This window comes from Octodon degus, unplaced genomic scaffold (assembly GCF_000260255.1).
Source record: "Octodon degus isolate 3935 unplaced genomic scaffold, OctDeg1.0 scaffold00108, whole genome shotgun sequence".
Taxonomy (NCBI): domain Eukaryota; kingdom Metazoa; phylum Chordata; class Mammalia; order Rodentia; family Octodontidae; genus Octodon; species Octodon degus.
The window spans coordinates 1,009,770-1,033,074 of NW_004524684.1; the positions used below are offsets into that span (position 1 = coordinate 1,009,770).

Below are 23,305 nucleotides of genomic sequence, written 5' to 3' on the forward strand. Positions count from 1 at the left end.
CTTAGTTTCCTTCCCTTCCCCGTTCACTCCCTCTTCCCCTCCCTTGTTCTTTCTCTCTCTCTGAATATTTTGTTTATGTGAGGTGTGATCATAAACTGTAGTGAATGTATAAATTAAAAAAATTACTGTGAAAGACACATTGCCATTAATCCCACTCAAAACACTCAAAATAATTTTAAAATTATTTATTTATTTATTTATTCATTTATGTATTTATGTGGTACAGGGTCTCACTATGAGCTCAGACTCACAGTGATCTCCCTGTCTCAGCCTCCCCAGCGCAGGGATTAGAGATGTGCGCCACCATGCCCAGTACCAGTGGCCAGCACGGTGCGCCCAGGGTTCTGGGGCCAACATGGCATGTAGTACCAGGAGTGGAACCCGGGTCTTTGATCACACTCCTGGAGCAGTTCTGGAAGCCCTTTTCATGAGTGTTTCAGTTGCACTGTCACAGGTACCTTGATGTCATGAACCAACTCAAAGCACTTACATTTTATGATCATTTCAACTTTGGAGAAGAGCCAGAAGTTCATGGTGTCCAATCTGGTGAATAAGGTGGTTGACGACACACAGTCCAGTTTTTACGAGCCTGCCCTTCAGTTGGCTGGCACTTGGCAGCAGAATTCACTTTATTTTTGGTCACACTTTGTAAAGATGCTCACATAAGAGGACGTCCAGGATTGCTTCAGAGCAATTGGATAGGTATGTTCATATTCAAAAAAAGGGAAAGCTTTTTTTTTTTTTTTTTTTTTTTTTTTTGCAGAACCGGGGATTGAACTCAGGCCCATGTGCTTGCCAGGCAAGTGCTTATTCTATTGAGCCATCTCCCTGGCCCCTAGCATTTTTAAGGGGATTAATGGCAATGTGTCATTTTCTACATAGATTATCTTAAAATTTAAACACATTTTTATTAGAACTTGTGCACAATACATACATACAGAGAAATAGACATTAAAATATACTATTAAATAAGTCTACAATTTTGAAAAAAACGAAAGTAAACTCAAAATCCCGGGCTTAGTGTTTTGGATTGACCTAAAAATTTCATAACAATACTAGCATTTGAAAACTGGAGTGAGTTTTTTGGTTTTGTTTTGTTTTATTGTATTTAGTACAGGGTTTACAGGATCTCACTACACAGATTGGACTTGTAGGGATCCTCCTGTTTTCAGCCTCCCAAGCACTGGGATTATAGGCACATGCAACCACACCCAGTCTCAATCACCATCCCAGTGCTCCAGGGGGAGAGGAGGGGCACAGTATATAAGCAGGCACTTTAATCTGCTGAGCTATCTGGCCAGCCCTAGAGTGAGTTTTTGAACAATGCCTTCATAAAACTTATTTATTAATTGTGGCAAAATTCACATAATATAAAATTTACTCTTCTAACCACTAAAAACAACTCAGTGCTTTTTAGTATTTTCACAGTGTTGTACAACCAACATTGCTACCTCTTCTAGAACACTTTTATCAGCCTGAAAAGAAACCCTGCACTCTTCTGCCTTTGATTTCTTTTTACCTAATTGCTCAGCAAGAGCTTCAGTGTTGAATATAAGTTGTGAGTGAAGACATTCTCGTCTTGTTCCTAATCGCAGGGAACGTTTTCATTCTTCCACCATTAATTAAAATGTTAGCTGTGATTTAAGAAAGGTCCTTTGTTGAGTGCTTTTATCACAAAAGGGCACTGGATTTTGTCAAATGCCTTTTTCCCATCAACAGTTGAGTTTCTTTTCATTCTGTTAAGACTATATATATAATTGATACTTACAAATGTATGTTGAATCACTCTTGTGTTTGTGAGATCATTCTCATTTGGTTGTGACATAAAACCCTTTTAATATGCTGCTGTACATTCTGATTGTTAATATTAAGGATATTTAAAACTATTTTTCATTTATTTTCTTATGAGCCGGGTCTCATGCTGTTGCTCAGGCTGGCCTGAACTGGTACGCTCAAGCCATCTGTCCTAGTCAGTCTCCAGCGGCTGGGACAAGTTACCTGACAGCTGCAAGGTAAAGGGAGACTGGCTCGCAGTTCCTGTCTGCTCAGCAGGCACAGCCGCAACATGGTGGAAGGGCACAGTGGCGAGAAGCAGGAGGGGAAGGAGGAGCTGTCCCTTTCTTTTAAGTGAAAGGCTGTGAGCTCTGCCAGGTGGCCACATACCAGCTGTTCTGTAGCTAAACCCGTGTGGATGATGAACTCTCTTAAAACACTGGATACTTTCTAGATGACTGCTCTAGCCCAGTATGTCAGGATTGACGGGAGTTGTTTTCTGAAGAACACAGTTCTATTCCTTTCTTCTGAACTGAGGTCTTGTGACCTTCAAGGCCAACTCAGCTGTGGATTCATCAGTGACTTAATCCAATAGTGAGTGTAGCAGCCCTGAAGGCTTTGGGGGGCAATTTTAGATCCAAACTCTCACCCCATCCTCTTGGCTCAGCTTCCTCAGTGGCTGTAACCACAGGCATACACTGCTGAGCCTGGCTAGCTCCTATATCTAAAGGGAATTTTTGTCTGTTGTTCTCCTTTCCTATGAAATCTGCCTAGTGCCCTCTTCAGGGTAATACTGACTTCATTGAATGAGTTAGGTGTTTTCGCCAAGCTTTCTTTTTTAAGATTGAGGAAGATTTGTGCTAATTATTCTTCAAATATTCGTTACAATTTTCCAGTGAAGCCATCTGCTCTTAGGATCTTGTTTGTTGGAGATATTTTGTTTGCTTATTTATTATATTTACTTACTATAGAATTATTTGTATTTTTTCTTGATTCCGTTTTGGTATTTTGAGCATTCCTAGGAATTTGTCCGATCTATTAGTTTATCTATCTAGTTGGGATATCGTTGTTTATAATAATCTGTCATATTTTGTATTATATAAGCTTCACACTAAAATACTTTCATTTCTATTTTAAGTAATACTCATCTTCTCTGATTTTTTGTGAGTCTAATGAAAGTGTTTTCAATCATATAAATATAAATCAATTTTATTGATTGCTTTAACCAATCTATATTTTTGGCTCTTTTATATCTGCAGAATATAGAAACAAGAAAAATTACCATTGTAACACCTGTAAGAATGCAATTCTCTAGCATTAAGTACATTCACATTATTATATAACCACTACCATCTATCTGAAACCTTTCTCGTTACCGCAAACTGAAAGTTGGTACCCGTTAAGTGCTAACTACTCTTACCCTCAGTTATCTATTTGTTGCAAATGTATGTCTAGAGTTACATACATTCCTGGGAAGAAGCTTGGTGTTTTCTTTAAATTGAAGACAAATACTGGTTGATCTTTTGGGCTGTTTGGCTGACTGGACAAAATAGCTGTAGGTCTTCCATGAAAATTAACCTTAAAATGTTGTATCAAATACTAAAAAGGCAGCCAACAGCACAGCTTTATAGACTTTAGGTAAGTAAGTTCTCATTACTGTATTGCTTCTATTTCTTGGAGCAGAAGACTTATTTGTATTTCTCAGAAATACACATGTGTTATTCCACGTTGTAAGCTCCACATCAGAGAATAGTTAATAAATGAAAACGTGGGGCTACATGAAGTTAAATATCTTTCCCCAAAACACTGGCATTAGTTCAGAGGCAACAGACTTAGGACTCAAGAGGCCTTAGCTTAGAGCAAGTCTTATTTACTTCAGAAGAGCCAGAATCTTTTAAGTCTAACAACTTAAAAAGAAACATTTAATCCAAACATTCAAGTGATATATATATATATATATATATATATATATATATATATTTATTCAAATATGTATATCTCCAGATAGTCAAGTTTTTGAATAGCATAAAGTATACTTACTTTTTAGATCTCCTGAACATAAGGCAAGGTATTAGAGGAAAAAATGGTCAGAGACGAAGCATCCATGTAATTGTTCAGTTCATCATGGATCAACTATATTCCTTGAAAAAGTGTGAACCATGATGCAGCGAAGGTACACATCCTAAGCTTGCAAAAGTGTACTTCAACTAAGATCCTGAGAGAGACCAGCAACTGCAACTGACTTACTTTTAGATGGCTTGGATTAAGTTCTACTTTGATGTGGCCCAGAACTTTATTTTCAAATGAATCCCTGGGATGATGCTGAATATAAAAACCAACCAGCAATAAGGTGAGAGATTACACATGCAGGACCTGTCTGTGCTACAGAGCAAGACCCTGTCTCAAGGGAGGAAAAAAACGACTTATACCCCCCCCACTAGCCTCTAAAAATTAAACCAGAGAGCAACTTGGGCCCTTTCTCAGAATCAGATGAAATCTCATGCTGTCCCAGAGTCCTTTTGCCCCTTGTGCAATCCTCCTTTCTCCTACTGAGGTCATACAAGGCTTTCTTCATCACCAAACCGTGGTTGCTTCTGGTCCCAAGCCCTTAAGGTTCCACTCTGAGGCTCATGAAGAACAATAAATGAGTTTGTTACATCTCCCTGGTAATACTTCAATTTCAACAGCTATCTTGTAATGCCTTATAGTGAATGATGTGGGATTTGCATTGAAAACCTGCTTCTCATTAGTAAAATGGGCAGCATGGTTAGAACCCCATGATCCAGGGTCACCTCTGTAACCTCCAGCCTGGGCACCTCTGGCTTCCCGCTTTAGGTTTCCTATACCTGTTGATAGAGGCTCACCAGCCTTAGGCCAAAGACTCTGTCCTGCTAGTGGCTTTCGTGGGTGCTTCTCGTGAGAAAGGTTTAACCCTACTGGTACCTACTGCTCTTTGGGGATTTGGATCTGGAAATTCTGATGGCAGGTAGCCAAGGCCAAGAGTAGTTTTATGGTGGCCCACTGCCCTGTTCAGCAGAAAGGGGTCAGGTGGCCCTGATTCCCTGGCTCTGCCACCTGCCTGCTCTGAGACTTTGTCCAAGTTACTCACACCCTCAGCTCTGGATTCCTCATCTACAGCTAACAGGCAACACCCTCTTCTTCAGAGGGATCCTGTGAAAATTACAAGGGGAATCCGTGGAACTCTTAGCATAGTGCCCCACATGTAGTAGCTGTTTCAAAAGTGCTCAGTACTGTTTATCATATAACATCATATTCCAGGTTTCGGGAATTTGCATAAGTGTCTATCACATGACACCACTTGCTAACCTTTGTGGGCACACAAAAATGACACAAAAAATGAAAACATATTCAACTCACCGTGAAAAAGGAACCTGTATACAAGAGGAAAAGTTGTATTTTGCTACATATATATTTCCTTTCACCTTATTTTTCTCTCCATATAGAATACAACCAACTATCAAAATGCAAGCTGATGGAATCAGAAATTTAAATCCTCCATGTATTTTTTCATTTTCTGGTTATTTGTTTCTCTCAAGGAGCTGAATTTAACTTGCAAGTCTTTGGGGATTATCTCGGACACCACTACCTCCCTTGGTTGCCTTGATTGGCTCATATTTCCTTATTTTTGTTTTGCCTTCAGTGTAAATTCTTACCCATGAATCCTAATTTTATGCTTTGTTTCATGGTCCTTGTCACTTTAGTTTAGCAGGGAATGCTGCACCCTTCACTACAAACAGGTGGCTTTCTGGACACTGCTCAAAAAAGATAACAAAAACCCAGTGACATTTCCGCATTCACCAGTGTTTGTTACTCTTCAGGGTCATAATTCACACCATCTACATCTGTATCCCAGACCTTATCTTCCAACCAGTTTCCATTAATATATTCTCATATTATTTTATGGCTTATCATAACAATTTTCTCCAGGTTTGGCTTGCCAGTTTTTTGCAAGGATTGCAGAGTGAGACTTTTGTATAATAAGACCTCATTTTAGAATATATAGAAATCGGAAAAGGAAATTTATTTAGCACCTAAGTTGGCCCACTGAATAAAGGTGAGGGTGGACAGGAGGAAAGAATGACATTTTATTATGATTAAGGATTTGTATCTTTTTGTTTTCATCATCTTCATGTATGTACAAAGAGCTATTGAAAGGCATATAAAAATGTGCCAAGTTATTTCCCTCCCCCCAAAAAGCAGTACAAACATTTATACAGGACATTATGAAATCTTAATTGCCACCATTAGGACCCAGTTCCTGCAGGTCACTAGGGTGGGACTGTTTATCCCCAAAAGCTGCTCCACAAGCAGATAAGACTGCAAGATGAGAGTCCTCCCTTGAGTACTGTAATTGTCACAACATAATAACAATTACCAAATAATTAAAGAAAACTTCCTGTAGCTGGATCCTGCATAAATAAGCAACATAGTTAAAATGTAAACATAGGGTTTTCTGACACCAGTATATCAAACACAAAACTAGTTACACCCAGAACCCTTTCCCAGTCACCCCACGATGGTGATCCTTACACTTTGCTTCTTCGCTGTATGATCCCTCTGTGTTTTTTCCCACTCATCGTCCTCTGTGTCCTGATCAAATGTCTCCGGGTATGCCGGTAACTTGTCCTTGGGGCATTCTTCATAGTAGCTCCGGACATATTTCCCCACAGACCACCCTTTGTATTCTTCAGGCACTTTGCATTCCAGGCCACTGTAGTGGACATTGTAGTGGTGCTTGAGCCAGTAGTAGAGGTAGTGAATGTTGTAGTCACATCTCCAGGGATTATCTCTGAGCCAGAAGAGCTTGAGAAAATACAAGTCTTCTAATACTCCATAGTCAAAGTTTTGCAGGCTGTTATCTGATAGATCCAGCTCTTCTAAATGTGTGAGCCCTGAAAAGGCAGCTAGAAATAGAAAACATGTATCAAATCAGTGAGTAGTTGAGTCAGTGCAATTGTTCAATGTGCAAAACTAAGAGACCTAATTCTTCCTGTTGAAAATGGTGAATTCTTTCCTTTTCTCAGGGCATTTACTTCAGAATACTTGTAAAATCCTTCTGAAGACCAGATGGGTCACTTGTCACCTTTACACCCAGGACTGTCTTTCTCCAGGACCTGAGAGCCATCTCTTTGAAACCTAAGCCTCAAAGAGGGTAGCGCCCTTGTGCCTCAGCCTCTGTTCTGGGCTGGAGCCTCAATCTGGGGAGGTCTGCTTCCACTTGCAGCACTACCTTCAGTCAGAAAGACTGAACTGTGTTTTGTATAGATACAGGCAATGAATTAATCCAGATTGTCATGAGCTATGTGTGATAAAATACATTGTCAAGTGTCTTACTTGAGGACTTGTCGTTGTCTATCCTGAAATTGTGTGTGCAGTGGGTGGCAGCCGCTTGATTGCACCAGGGGCGAGGGACCTTCTCTGTCTGGATTCTGGGGTGCGCATGAGTTCTGGTGTAACACTTATATCTCCACTGCCTTTGCGGAAAAGAATTCTGGGCTGGCAGATTTTGCTTTTACTAGCATTTTCCCATTAGGTATGTGCCTGAATGCAAAATTTCTGAAATATTTTTATTTAAGCAAAACTTTTCCATTGATTAGGTTGACTAGAGTACAATAATTTTATTTGAAATATCAGTTTTAAGTTAACTATTTTTCTTTTTTTTTTTTGGCGGAACCGGGGATTGAACTCAGGCCCTTGCGCTTGCCAGGGAAGCGCTTATTCCACTGAGCCATCTCCCCGGCCCAGTTTTAAGTTAACTATTAAAAATGTTTTCTGATGTATGTATTTTTTAACACTTACTGGAAAGATGCCACAAAAAGCCACCTTTTTGCAGTTTAGGGTGCTACCATTCCTCTACAGTCCCCAACCAATTTCTATCCACGTCATGAAATCATCTGGTTTGACTTGGCAAACTATGTAGCTATCATCTTTGAATCCATATGTATTTAATTTTTCTGGAGACTGGGCAATTAGAATAAATATCAAACATGCAGCAAAATAAAGCAAAAAAAGGTTTTTCCCTTCTCCCAAGAGCAAAGAAATTGGTGTGTCTGTTATTCCTACTTTAATTGACCTGTACTGACCGGATACCCCAAAATTTATAGGTCAATCCAGGTTTCAAGTAGTTTATTTCTATTTCAAACATTTTCTCATTGCTCTTTTAAGACATCCTTGTTAGACCATATTATCCTTATTATGAATTTGGAAAGTATGCTGGCATACCAGTACCATTAACTATTTTTATATTATCTTTACTCTGACAAAAACCATAATTCAGCCCCCAAAAGAAACTTTCTATTTTGGTGCAAAGCAATGGCTTGGGGTGGGGGGAGGGAACAAAAGGTCAGTCCTTGGGATGATAGTTCTGAAGACATTGCATATTTTCTTGTTTGCTAAAATGCTGTGAGTCAGGGATCTCACAAACTACTCTTCTTAAAAACAATTCAGCTCTTTAGATTGGAAGCATATGTAAGCATTCCTGAGCTTTCTTGGAAAGTACTATAGCTATTGTTTAAGCCATACATGCATGTATGCAGGCACTTGTGAAAGCTAGTTTTCATGTTTCTTAAAGGAGATGACGCCCTACTAGGGTGGCTTTTTTCCCTTTTCTGCCTTATGACTAGCATTTTATGAGATTGTTTATTCATACCTTTTAAATTCTGGCAACTCTTACTGAATTTGCGTACTTACCTGCATAAATCCTTATGGTAATCCTACTTTGCCCATGTTTCATTGTAAAAGCCCTGACATATATAGTAGGTCTTTTACTTTAAAACTCCTTCAGCGTGGTGGATTAAAGCATCTGCCAGGGTTTGATTCCTGGTATGCTATGCCAGCCTTGGCCCCCAGGCGCACTGAGAAGGCAATTGAGACTGGGCGTGGTGGCGCGTGCCAGTAATCCCAGCACTTGGGAGGCTGAAAACAGGAGGACCACTATGAGTCCGATCTGTGTAGTACAACCCTGTAGACCCTGTACTAAATATAAATAAATAAATAAAAATAAATCTAACTTCATATTTTTCCTTAAGTGCTGAGATACTTTTTCATTCCAGAGGACATTCCCAAAAAAAGTGTCTGATGGGTGCTCAATACATATATTTCTATGTAGGAAATACTTTTTCAGGCTGAGTTTATCAAATGGAAAAAAGAGTTCCACCTCTGGTAAGGAGGAGCGTGTCAAATGTTAGCAAGAAGAGGCACTGGGTGAGCAACAGTAAAGGGTCCCAAGTGCAGCAAAGAGACCCTTGCAATTATGTCAATACCATAACTGATGAGGGGGAAATATCCCTGGAAGGAAAACCAGTCCATCTTCAATGACTATTGAAGTCTGTTTCATCTTTTATTTTTCTGTAGTGTTCTTTACTTCTATTGTAATTACTCCATTATTTATTGCTTTAATACATTTAACTTAGACAACAGAATTGCTAACATCTTAGTTTCTTTTAGAGATAGCTCTCAATCTTGTCTATATGCTTTGATCACTGATAAGCTTTGGCTTTGACCAACAGCATCAGAGGGAAATATTGCACTGGCCTGGGGACCTGGGCAGTTTCAAACTTATTCTAAACAAGGTAAGGCTCAATGAGTAGCAAATAAAATGCCAAATCTGAATTTCCACATAAAAGTCATATACAGTTAATGTATTATTGGCAACTTGCCATATATTCCTATTTTAAGAAATCTATTCTATAGAATACTCTGTGTCCTTGGAGTGAGTGAATAACTGTTTCTTAGTACTATCCTGTCAATGTTCTATATAAATAGGGTCTCTGTGTGTTTTGATTCAACCAACCATGGGTCAAATCTTTTTGAAAAATATTGCATCAGTACTGAATATGTACTGGGCTGAAGTCTTTTTACTTATTCTTATTCACTAAACAATGCCATAAAACAGCTATCCACATAGCATTTACATTGTGTTAAATGTTATAAGTAATCTTGAAATGATTTCAATTATAGGGGAGTATCTCATAGATTATATGCAAATACTGTGCCATTTAATTTATTTTTAAATTTTTTATATTTATTCATTTGATACATTTATTCATTTGCTATGCAGCTTGGACTCATAGTGATCCTGCTGTTTCAACCTGTTCAGCCCTGGGATTACAGGCATGAACCACCATGCTCGATTTGGGGCTGGCCTGGCATGTTATACTAGGGATCAAACTCAGGTACTTGTGCTTGCCAGGCAGGCACTTAGACTTCTGAGCTATCTTGCCTTCCCTACTGTGTCATTTTGTATAAGGAACCTAAGTGTCTGTAGAATTTGGTATGGGTTCTAGAGTCACTCCCTTGTGAATGCCTATGGACAACACTATAGTGTCACGTACTTCATTAGACAAGATTTTGGTCTGGGGGGGAGGTTGCACACACCTGAAGTCCCAGCTCTCAAGAGGCTGAGGCAGGAGGATCACCAGCCTTGGTTGCATAGTGAATTAGTTTAAGGCCAGCCTGAGAACACTGTCTCAAAAAAAAGCAACATTTTGGCAAATATTTCTCTAAGTGTTAAACAAGTCTGCCTTAAGTGCTATGCTTCTTTAAAATTTATACTTTTAAATTATGTAGTTTGGTTTCATTTCGTTTCTTTCTTTCTTAAACTAAATCAGATTTATTGTAAGTGTGGCCATAGGAGAAAGGTCACACAACACCCATCGTCCACTTAAGTGGCTGCTCGGTGGCACTTACCAGGATCTATGAATTCAATGCCATTGCTGCTGAGGTTCAGTTTCTTTAGCTCATGAACATCTTCAAATTCCTTGGGCCGAAGCTGGTTGATTTTATTGTATGATAAGTCAAGCTTAATGATATCCGGAGGGATGTTGGTTGGAACTTTCTTCAACTCTGGAGAAAGGAATAGAATTTAGATGGTCATGCTCTTCCTGGCCCCATTTTCCCTTTTTTCCCTTCGCTGTTCAATGTGTATGGTTAAGAATAGGCTCTCAGAGGTAAGGAGGTCTCAGGCTAAACATGCACCGGCCTTGCCGTGTGCTGAGTTAACTCAAGCTCCTGGGCTGGAGGGCATCACACCTGGAAGACAGGACATAAACCCCCGCGGATGCATCTTCATTGTATGATGCTTTTCGTGCTCCCTCAGCCAACAAAGAAGTCAGATGTCTCCAGTGTAAGACCAAACAAATGCAGGGGTAGTTGTGTGCACCTGCAGTCCCAGCACTTTGGGAGGCTGAGGCAGGAGACTCATGAATTCAAGCCCAGCCTTGGTAGTTAAGTGAGACCAACACCTCTCAAAGCAAAAAAATAAAACAGGGCAGGTGATATAGCTCAGTGTGAAGGTCTCGGGTTCAGTCTCCAGTAACACACACACACACACACACACACACACACACACACACACACACACAGAGCTGTTGACCTTCATAATCTCAAGCTCTTACAGCTCCTCCCTCCTGTCCTCAGGAGAAACATTTGAAGACCCCCAGTGAATGCCTGACACTGCAGATGACACTGAGCGCTGTGCACACGATATTTGTCCTATACACATATCCCTATAATAAAATTTAATTTATAAAGTAGGCACCATAAGGAGCAACAATAACACTTGCTAATAAACTAGAACAATATTTTGTTACTAATAGCGAGCTGCAATAAAAGTTATTTAAAACTTTGATTTGTTTTGGAATTTTCCACCTAATATTTCTGGACCTGGCTGATGGCATGTAGCTGAAACCCTAGGAGGTGGAGCTTCAGATACAGGGAGACTCTGTGTCTTCTCTTTTCCTGGGATGCTAAAATTCAAGAAAGAGGAGTCCGGACTTGCAACCCTGTATGCTCTCCAGCCACTTCTTCCTGAATCCTCATGCTGCAGTTCATATTCCATTGCTCCCTGACACTTCCTGGTACAGCAGAGCCTGCTCAGGACCGGGGACAATGGCAAGGACAGCGTGACCTCTTGGATGATGATGGTTGGTGACAACAACAAGAGTAGTGATACCTGGAAAGGGAACTTTGGTTATTTGTTCACAAGCAGTAGGAAGCCAAGGCTCATCTAATTATATCTCTTACTATGTATGTTTGTGTCTTTATGTTTTTTTTAAAAAAGCAAAGCTGTATTTGTTTTATATTTTAGTGCAATGTTTGCCCTTCTTTTTTTTTTTTTTTTTTTTGAACCGGGGATTGAACTCAGACCCTTGCGCTTGCCAGGGAAGTGCTTATTCCACTGAGCCATCTCCCCAGCCCCTTTATTCAGTTTTAATTAGGGAAAGAAAACCTGTGGAGAGAGACAGAAGGAAAATCAGAAATAAAAATAAAATGTCCCAATTAACTAACACTTGAGAAGTAATTTCTGGAGAAATAGAAAGTCTTAGAACTGGGAACTGTAAAATATGTTTAGGAAAGATAAATACCCATGTGTCCATGATGCCATTTTTGAAATGGAATAAATTGCCCTGTGAATAATTCCTACTAAATACTAACTTTTAAATTAATTAATTAATTAATTTTTTGGGCAGAACCAGAGATTGAACCTAGGCCCTTGCACTTGCCAGGCAAGCACTTATTCCACTGAGTCATCTCCCTGGCCCTAAATACTAATTTTTTAAAACCTGGACTTGCTGACTACCTAGACTTTGTTCTACTAGTTACAATCATTATGACATGGATTAAATTTTTTTTTTGTTTTCTATTGACTCCAAATCTAGTCTTTAATGTGATGCTATTGGAAGTTCCTTCCTTAGTTTAAGCTCTTGAGTTTGACTTCCCTTCTTGATGGGATCTTAATATTTTCATATTCATTACTCTTGTTCCAGGTTCTCTAATGAACGTTAACAGATAAAATCCCTATGAGCTAAGATTCATTGTTATTCCCACTTTACAGAAAAGGAAACTGAGGCACAGAGGGGTCAGATAACTTGCCCACAGTTACCAGGCAGTGACTTGATCAGACACGCTGTACCCAGAACTTATATTTTTAATGCCTATCCTCTAATGCTGGTCCCCGTTACCCTTTTGCCTCATTCACATGCCCACCTGCCTGGAAGCCTCAGGTGAGTAGGTGTGGAAGCAGTATATTGGGACAACCAGGAGAACTTTCTGGCCCTGGATGTAAAAGTGACCTCTCCTTATTGTCAGAGGAGTAATGACTGTAACAATAACAATACCACAACTACTTTCTATTTCTCTGCGATAATGGTATTTATTATCATCAGAACCCACATTTTATTTTTCCTAGTTTTGCTCCTCTTCTTCCGTGGAAGCTTCCTAAGGGAGGCTAAGAATAGTGCCTAAAGTGTCACAAAGTCAATAAATCAGTGGTGTGGTAGACAGCTTCTAAAATGGCAGCCATTGACCCCTCCTGCTGCTGGTCGTGCCTTATGTGTGCTTCTCCTTCAAGTGTGGGCTGAACCTAGTGTCTTGCCCATAACCTACAGAATGCAGACAATGTGATGAGATGTCATCTCTGTGATATTAGGTTATAAGAGATTGTGACCTTCATCATGCTAGCAGGTCTTTCTTTTTTGCCTTTGATGAAGCAAGCTGCCATGTGTTGGAGGCCCACATGGCAAGGAGGTAAAGGTGGCCAACAGCCTGCAGGAAACAGGGTCTGAGCCACATAGCCCTGGAGCATACAAATCCTCCAGCAGCCGTATGAGCTGGGAAGAAGTTTCTGTCCCAGGTATGCCTTCCAGTGTGATCACAGGCCTAGTCAACACCTTGACAAACCTGGGAGAGATCACAAAGCAGAGGACCCAGCCAAGCCACCTCTGGTTTCCTGACCCACCTAATTGAGATGTGCCAAGTTTTAGGGTAGTTTGTTATGTAGCAGTGGATAATTAGAGCTCATTAAAGGTTGAGTATAATGATTCAAAAATATCAGGGCTTCTTATAACAGAAGTACTTGAAATTTGGAGGTGATATTTTTGTCTTCTGGTAAGACATTATTCTATTTGATCTAGAGTTGTACCTGCCAACACACTGAAAGAAGACAAATGTTAAGAATTCAATTTTATTATAATGTTGTAACAGTGGATGATCTTCCTTTTAGAAAGATGACCCTTCCAGGAAAGCTATATTATCTCAGGTACTCCATGTAAACAAGATAGAGATCCTGCAATATTTGAAAACCATCAACAGCTGAAGTCTCAGGGCAGACAAAAAAATTAATATGTTGACATTTAGAGCTTGAAATAATTATTGAGAATAGCTGTAGCATCTTCTTGTAGAATGCTTGAGTTTTATTTCTAAATACCCAGGATCCCACCTCCTCTCACTTCCTCTGCCATCACCACATTGGTCCAGGCCACTGTCACTTCTTGCCTGGCTTATTTCAGTGGTGTGCAGTGGACACATCTGCAAATCATGTCATTTTCCACATGGTAGAATCCTCCAGTGGTTTCCCATCTCACCATGATTACAACCCAGAATCCTCACTGAGGCCCTGGAAAGACATTACGGGTAGGCCGCCGTGGTCAGCACTTCCTGGGCTCTGTACCCACATCTTCTGGCCTAGACATGAGGATGGATGACAGAGCAACCACTGTAGGACATACTAAAGTGGGTTAACCACAAATAAATGGGTAGAAAGATGACTGTAAGAGTGCCCTGGAGCCAAAAGCAATGTGGGAGGCCTCTGGCAGCAGAAGGAAGCATATGAGCTGCAGAACCAGCTTTGGGATTGTCAGCAGCAGCCCTGGATAAAAATAGGACCTACAAGTTGGAGCAGGAAGTGCACCCAAAGCCTTTACTAGTACAGCTGAGAAAAAAAGGAAAATCTTTTTTTGTTGTGCTGTTGAGTAAAAATAAGTTCTTAGTTCTTTACCTTAGAATTTGAATAAGAATGGCAAATAGCAATGCAAAGAATGTTTGCTTTTGATGAAGAGTATATAAATATGCATTTCGTTAGGCTGGAAATCAAATGTCATCAGTGTTCCATTTCTAGACAAAGCACCACATGGTATCCACATTTGGTACTCACTGCTACCCAAACATTCTTAATAAATGCCTCCATAAAGCACATATTTGCTAGATCATCATCCACTAGTCCTGCCCCTCCCCCAACCAAACTACTGATTTTGAAGAGGAAATAGAAAAATTGCTCCCTGTGATTTCAATATTTAGAAGACTGTCGTGGTTGTCAGCAACCTCAGAACTAATTTGAAGGCTTGGTAGTAGCAGTGAGGCATAAGTGGCTCTGTTTATTACAAGTAAAAAGTTCTTAAGCTGTGTAAGCCAGGGACAAAATTATGCCCTGGCTGTCAGAGGCAACTGGGGACAATTTGCATACATAATTCTCCACTGACTGACTTTAGAAGTAAAAATTATAAATTATTCTGGTAAATGTGAATCTTAAAAAGGTTAGAACTTTTACCTTTATGTGCTCTTGGCAAATCCATTTACCACAGTGTGGCATAAACGTGACTTCAACTAGCCCCGCATCTTATTCCCTTTGAAAGACTAAGTTTTGTTGGCAAAATGCCCAACTCAGTGAATAAAGCTATTATTTTTTTCTTGGTGTAAGATGTTTAAGGCAAAAATAGTGATCTTTGAGGTCTGTGTGGTTGAATTGGCCCATATTAAGTACCCGATGGCCTGCATCTGATTTAGAGCAAGCCAGTAAAAGGCTCAGTTCCCGAGAGAGGGATCTGGGCTGCAGGTTCCCTCTATGTGATCATGTGCAGGATATTCCAGCACACAGGAGGCATTAATAAACTGTTCTTGCCTAAGAAGTACTCCCAGAATTTTAAAGGAAAAGATGGTGCTATGTTGTGGACAATGGCTTGAAAACTGAGTTATTGACTGCCTGTCTGAACTTTGGAGGGCAATTTAACTTCTCTGTACCTTGCTTTTGTCATTTATAAAATGAAGAATATCACAGTACATTTTTAGGATTGTAAGAAATAAACGATAATGCATGTAAACTGCTGTCTTATGGCCACAGAGCATTAAGAGGTGATGGCTCTTACTCATTAATGTCACTCACTCTCGTGTTGGCAAGCTATAGGCTGCTCCAGATTCTACATCATGCCTTAACATGTGGGACACAATAATTAAAAGTATTACTACATCTAGCAGGAAGCTAGAGATGGACATTGGTGACTATTTGTTCTTGGTATTTGGCATTTGTTGCCCCTTTATAGACTGGAATAAGGAAAATCACAGTGGACTGAATTCAAGTTTTCATACTTGAAGTCTAGCTGTGATTTTTAATTTTCCTATGTTTTTATTTTTTAAAAGATGCTTAAATGGCTGCTTTGAAAGATGAAAGGCAGAGCCAGTGAGATAGCTCATCAGACTAAGTGCCTGCTTGGCAAGAGCAGAGACCAGGGTTCAATCCTCCACACTACATGCCGTGCTGGCCCCACCCCAGGGCAAGCTGAGCTGGCCAACAAGACCAGATCACTATGAGTCCAAGATGCGTAGTAAGACAAGTACATAAAAAAAAAAAAATTAAAGGCAGCTCAATCGCTAATTTAAAAGATATAGCCCAGGACCAGGAAAGATAAAAGAACATTGAGTAAGTAATACCTTTGCCTTTAAGTTTACAGAAATTAACAATATTAAAGCATGCAAAATAAATGACCATATGAAATAGTAGATTTCTATAAGCCATAACAAAAGCCAATTACATTGATAAAAAGAGAAAGCTACTCTTCCTTTTATAATCTGTAGGCATTAGTTCTGTCCGGGAAGAGTGTGGGGGACAGGGAGATGGAGAAAAGTGGTTAGCAGGTAAAAGGGGGTAGGAGGAATAACTTCGAATGTCCTGTAGTACAGTGGGGTAACTGTGGTTGACAACACTTAATTGTATGCCTCAAAATAACCAGCAGAGAGGACTTTTGAATGTTTCCAATGCAAAAAATAAAATAAAATAAATGTCTGAGGTGACAGATACAACAATCACTCTAATCTGATCGCTAGGTATTATACAGCGGGCCCTGGAGTTATGACCAGCCTTACATGTGGACAACTTGAGTTACAACCAAACTTTTAGTTTTAACTTACAACTGAAATCTTGAATTATAGCCCAAATTCTGGCCACTTGTGCAGTTGTAAACAAAGACCTGTGATGCCAGAAAATCATATATAAACATAGGTAAGGATCAGTCTGAGCCTACATGCATGTGTTTGTGGATGTGATTTCAGTCAATGTTTTATATAATTGCTATGATTACTGCTATCAAAATGACACCCCAAAAGCTAGAGAACAAACTAAGGAAGGAAGGGAAGGTCAAGAATGCAACCATAATAAAAAGAACAAGGAAATCGTAGAGAAATGTGAGAGTGCCATTTATGCGACTCATCTGCCTAAATTGTACAGCGTGTCAAAATCCACCAGTTCAACAATCTTATAGAGAAAAGATTTGTGTGAGGAAGCTAGTGTTGCTAAAGGTATTATTCAAATTTGTAAGTCACAGTCACCAGTATTCAAGGAGGTAGAAAGAGCATTATTAGGGTGGATAAACAAAAGGGAGATGGGAGGTTAAAACCTGAGTCTATAATTTGTGAAAAAGTTAGGGCTATACATGCAGATCGCATAAATTGTAATCCATCAACGAGTGATAACGGAGAAACATCTCATGCTGGGAAGTGTGGCTTCACAATCTTCCAAAGCAAGAACTGGGGTTTATAGTGTAACTTGGCATGATGAGGCAGCCAGTGCTGATAAAAGAGCTGTTGAAAATGACATACACCACTTTGAATATGATACACAGAAATGGCTTTTGCTCTCATCAAATTTCCAACTGTGATGAAACTGATGTTTCCTGGAAGAAAACACCCAGGAGAACATACATTACCCAGGAAGAGAAGAAAATGCTGGGCCACAACTCTATAAAAGATATGCGAAGCTTATCGCTATATGCCAAGATAAAATCAAGATAAATCAAGATAAAATCTTGTGACCACAAGATAAAATCTCTTTTGGTTTAGCACTCTCAGACTCCTAGAGTATTCATAAAGCATGAAGCCATGAAGAGTAGTCCAGGGCCAATGTGGACATCTAATACAGAAACCTGGGTCACAAGAGTACTTTTTTGTGCGTGGATCAAGGAGACTTTCTGCCCTATTGTAAAGAAATAGCTAGAGGACAGAGATTTACCACTAAGGCTCTCACCATGGGCAATATTCCTACTTACCCACAAGACTTGAAAGAACTGGCAGAAGAATTCCTGTGGCTCTCAGTCAAGTTCCTACCACATAATACAATTCCTTTACTAACCAGCAAGTTATTTCTAATTTCACCTAAGGGGTGCTTTACAAGGCTCAGAATGCATGGGTATTTCCATGATTTCTTATGGGAAAAACAGTCTTGCCTTGGAACCAGTTTTATTTACAGCCGGCCCTCGTGAATGAATAGAACTCATAGGCCAAGGGTCCACTGCATAGTATTTTGGAACAATACACTATATCCCATAATATGTATATTTACTGTGTGAATTAAAAATAAAAAAATATATTTAAAATGCAAGTAAAGGTTCTCAATTACAGAATTACTTACTTTTAGGGGAACTCAAGTTGTCCTTTTAATATCTGACTTAATATTTTATAAACTGAAAAGGTTATTTATAAATGTTGTATTTATATTGCATTCCAGTAAATTATATATAAAAGCAGGGGAGGATGAATTTATGGGGCTTGTGGGGAAAGCTGTGCTTAGACAGTAATAATTTGAGAAAAGAAAGTAATAATTATAGCTGATGTTTACCAATCAAAACATTTCATGGGCTGGCTGTGGTTGCACATGCCTATAATCCCAGATTCGAGAGGTTGAGGCAGGAGGATTGCAAGGTCAGCTTGGGCTACATAAAGTAAGTTCAAGATTATCCTGAGCTACATAGTAAGATCCTGTCTCAAGAAAAAAAAAAGAAAGAAAGAAAGAAAGAAAGAAAGAAAGAAAGAAAGAAAGAAAGAAAGAAAGAAAGAAAAAGAAATAACTCACAAAAAGCAAAAATAAGGTCATTGAGGGAAAGGAATGGGCCAAGAGTAAAGAGAAAGACAGCTATTTTCTGCTATGGTTTCTCTTTTTGGAGCACAGTGGGGGCTAGCAATAGAAGTCTTAAGTTTTGTGTAGATGGGATTTTTCTCAGATTATTAATGGACTCAATCCTTTTTAATTTCCTCTTCAGCATCTGATGCAGAGGGAAAATTCACTGAAACTTGATGGTGGAACCCTGGTAATATCAAGTGTTCTCACTCAGGTTTAGGGTAATCACTTAATATTTGTTTAAAAAATAAGTAATTTCAATTTTTAATCTGTCACAAAGGAAATCCTATAAAACATGCTTTCCAGCACAAAGCCCTAAATATTTGTCATAACAATATCAAGGAGGCTCCACCCCCTCTTACCTCAAGGAAACTTCATGTACCAAGTCTTCTGCAGTTAGTGAGTTAGTGCTCACTTGTTGAGGCAGCAGTTTGTTTGGACTTGGTCTGTTAATTTTGGGAGATAGCAGTAGCAATCTCTTGGGGGCCAAGTCAAGTAGGCCAGGGTTCAAATCTCAGTTTTGTTGTTTACCTGAGAGATCTGGGCCTGGACCTCCGTGGGTCTCATTCTCCTCTCAATATGGGATATTGCTAAACATTCTAAGGTTGTGGATAGCATAGAAGGGTTCAAGTTGTATTTTCCTTAAAATTTAGAGGAGCCCAGCATGGTACATCTCCAGTTATGAGACCTGACTGCTCCACTGTGGCACTGAATTATATACGGCTCATCGGGTATCTTAGCAGACCTCCCACACCACGGTGTTGCCTTCTAACCAGGAGCCACCTTCAGTGTTAGGAAGAGAGTGGCAAGGCTGCTGCATGACTTTGCTGAAAAATGACAAATGTACTCTGGCCAATGTGCCTGATTTCTCTGCTTTAACAAATTCCTGACTTCCATTTTCTTTTAACTTTACCTTTTTCTTGCTCTCAAAGAAGCAAAGCAAAGCAAAACTTCCCAAAGTAAATAGAAGATATTACACTCTATAATATGACTGTAATTCAGTGACATCTGGCTTTAATTTAATATTGCAAATTATTAAACCATGCCAGAAGTGACATCTATAGACATTGCCACATGCCTTGCTTTTGTGGACTAGATGAGCAGTTCGGGGATCACACTTGCATAGCATTTGCCTTTGCTAATATCTCAAGAGAATTATGAAAATCTCCCATCTTTTTCTCATTCCAGGGCTTTATCCTGTATGTGCAAATCCTGCATAGTGCTAGCGCAACACTATGTGAGATGGAAAACCCTTTACGGATTTGCAGAGAATAGGTCATATGCTAGAAGGATTTCCTTAGTCTTATAGCTCTTGGATTCAATATTTTAAGTTTAGTTCTTCAAACTTTTGTTTTATTCTGGATATCTTGGGAACAACCAAGCTGTAAGATGCTTGCAAGTGTCTATATTAAAACCCTGGGACTAAATGATTGAAATAGAGGAGCACACGGGTCCACCATTTGGCCTCTGTCTCCAAGTGCTCCCTCCTGTGCTGCTCTGTGGATGCTTTTCTTTGAGATTGTCTTCCTGCAGGTGCACACCATGGCTTACCTTTATAGGTAAAGTAAGGCTTAGATGGCATTTGCACTTTTTATCTACATAAATTAAATTGGAGGGGCTGAGAAGAAACCTCGGCAGTCTAAGTGTCTGCCTGGCAAGCACAAGGACCCAGATTTGATTCCCAGTGCCACCTGCCATTCGGGCCCCGGAACCCTGGGTGCATCCGTGCTGGCCACCAAAACTGGGCATGGTGGCACACGCCTATAATTCCAATGAGAGGATGATCACTATGAATCTGAGCTGCATAGTGAGATCCTGTACCAAAGAAATATAGTCTAAAAATTAAAAAAATAAATTAAATTGGCTTTACGATCAAAGGACTTCTTTATAGCCACAGCATATAATGGGCACATGATTAGAACCTGAATAGCAGCCCCTGCTGGGGATGCTTTCTGTCTTTCACTGCCCTCCAATCACCAAGCAGAAAAGCTTAGACTAGATCCCCTTGTCTCAGGAAAATGTTTCTTGTGGAGAAGGCAGAACTCCCGAGGCATGATGGGATGCAGGGATAGCATTAAGATTCTCAAGGGTTTCTAACAGCCCATGGAAAAGGAAGCATAAGAAGCACAAACCTTTCCTTTTGCAGTCCAGTGTTTGTATGGGGAACACATAATTGTGGCACAGAGTTGAGTCCACCTCGGGCCTGCTGACTGGGGGTCTCCCCGACACTTGGGGTCTCGGATCCAGTTGCTCCTTTTCTTCTTCATTACACAGCTCTTCAGATTTAAGCTGCAGCAGTTTTTTATTTTTCAGTGCTCCTGGGCTTTCACACTTTGCATAGTTCCCCAAATTTCGATTCCTTGGGACTTGCAACATGGAAACGAGCGTTTCTATCTCACAGGTACAGCGCCAAGGGTTGTCGTAAAGACGCAGGTAGCTCAGGAGAGGCATGTAGATGAACACCTCCTCCGTCAAGACTTTGATCTGATTGTGCTGCAGTAAGAGGGTGGTGAGTTTGTTTAAACCAAAGAACGCCTCGCTCTCGATCTTGGAGATCTCATTCTGCTGCAGATCCAGGCTCTTCAGCTTTTTATACTTGGAAAACATGTTGTTCTTTAACACACGGATCTTGTTTCTTGCTAACAGCATGTGCAGCAGGTCTTGAGGCCAGGCAGGTAGGACATACACTAATTTTCTTTCCTGACAGTCTAAGTATTTCTCATGGAGATAAGTGTACACATCGCAGGGGTGGCCTGGTGCATAGCGCTTGACAGGATGGGAGCCCCTCCGGCTCCCCGCTGCCCGCCCATAGGTGGTGCGGCTTCTGGCACTGCCAGGGCCTGCCCTGCGCAGGAGCTCAGTGACTCTGAAGAAGCACAGCAGTAGGACGAGGGTGACCACGCGCATCCTGACATACAGCTGGCCCCGATTCCTGGGTGTGACAGATGGAGCCAGGAAAGTATCCTTTGAAATCCAAGCTTGGACAATCTTAACTAATTCAGTTCAGAAACAGTAAGACCCAGCCTGGGTATGTGGAGTCCCTGGGTTGGAATAAAAAAAACAAATATTAAAAGTTGAAGACCATTGGGAGCACGGGGTGTGACAGAAGGCAAAGGCCTTCTGGTTTGCAAAGGTGCTCATGGAATAGTGGTGTAGAGAGTTCCCTGTCCTCTTGCTTGCCTGGTGGATGGGCCAGATGTCAGGACCAGCGTATGAGCGCACCCTTACCTGCCCGTGATGTTCTGTGACCCCAGCTGTTTGCCTGTAAAATGGGACCAGTGCAACTAAGAGTCTAACTTGAGTGTGTATGCCCCAAGCCTTGCTTTCCTTTCCTTCCTGCCTCCCAGCCAGCAGTCAGGGTGCATATGGCTCGAGAATTCTTGGACAGGATGGCGCCATCTTTGTCATCTCCCACACAGGGGGCTCAAACAGTCACCTCAGGGAAGGCTTGTCCTTAAGGGGTTCTTTAAAATTTCAGCCTTTCCCCCTGACCAGGCACTTCTTATTTTATTGTCATAGAATGTATCAGCATCTGTCAAAGTAGATGTTTTAGTTCTTCTGTATGCTGTTAGTTTCTCTAACTAGAAAAGAAATTCCCTAAAGGAAAGGATTTTTGTCTGTTTCACTCATTACTGTATTTCCTTGATAAATACTTGTTGAATATATGAATTATGCTCATGTAAGTATTCTATTTCATAACATTCATCTTATACACTAACATAATTGGAGAATCTGCTATTTTCTTAAGTTTTACTGGTGACTTCCAAGATCTGCACATTTAAAGAATTGTTTTCTTTTTTTTTAAATTCTGAAAATATTCCTGGTTTGCATTTATCATTTAAGACATAGTCCATTCTTGGCAGAGGAACAAATATTCAAAATGAACTCATAACTAATAACACGTCTGTTGTTGTTAGTGTGGGCCTGTGTGGTGATGAGCTTCAGATGTGCTTTCTATTCATTCTGGTGCTCCAAGGCCAAGACCACCCTGGCCTGCATCTTTCTGCACTGTGGGGTCTCCTCCCCACCTTGGATGTCTCCCCCATTTTACTGGGAATCTCTGTGCCCTGGTTTGTGCATCTGCCCCCTGTGGCACCCAGGCCTCCAACTATGTAGCACTTTGCCATCTGGCTGGCTGTGTGCGTGTCTCATCTGGTCCCAGAGCTAATCAGGATTAAGACTTTCCAACCCTTTACATGTAGGCATGCAATTTATTGTAAACTGTCTATAAGTTGACTAACATAACCTAAAAAATCCATAGTTAATAGCCTGTGTATTATTATGCAAGCTGAAGTATGTGGAAGAAAGTGGCCAGAGTCTGCAACTTACTTTGAAATGCATTTTAAAAAGTAAGATGGGATGAAGAATGGATTGAAAAATGGATGAGTGGGGAGCATGTGATAAAGCAAATAAAATAGAGATAGAGGTATTAATTGTGTTTAAGTTTTTAAAGTGTTTCAATTTTTAAAAAATTATTATTTTTTTCTTTTCAAAGTTTTATTGATAAACATATAGCAATGAGACAGTTTCAAATCAAATCGAAAGTACAGTTTCAACAAATAATACACTGCA

At 40.2% G+C, this 23,305-nt stretch overlaps 2 protein-coding genes across 3 annotated transcripts in view; one reads left to right on the forward strand and one right to left on the reverse strand.

Moving 5' to 3' along the window:
• Fbxl13 (F-box and leucine rich repeat protein 13) overlaps window positions 1-23,305 on the forward strand; it is a 265,793-nt gene that overhangs the window by 139,162 nt on the left and 103,326 nt on the right. The window lies entirely within an intron of this gene.
• The window catches only part of Lrrc17 (leucine rich repeat containing 17), a 39,219-nt gene continuing 19,691 nt past the window's right edge, over window positions 3,778-23,305 (reverse strand). The window contains exons 2-4 of the mRNA XM_004639247.2: window positions 20,866-21,774; window positions 10,483-10,638; window positions 3,778-6,698 (exon numbers count right to left, since the gene is read on the reverse strand). Of these exons, the coding sequence (XP_004639304.1) occupies window positions 6,301-6,698; window positions 10,483-10,638; window positions 20,866-21,640 (1,329 nt within the window). The 5' untranslated portion in view covers window positions 21,641-21,774 and the 3' untranslated portion in view covers window positions 3,778-6,300. The remainder of the gene's footprint in view (window positions 6,699-10,482; window positions 10,639-20,865; window positions 21,775-23,305) is intronic.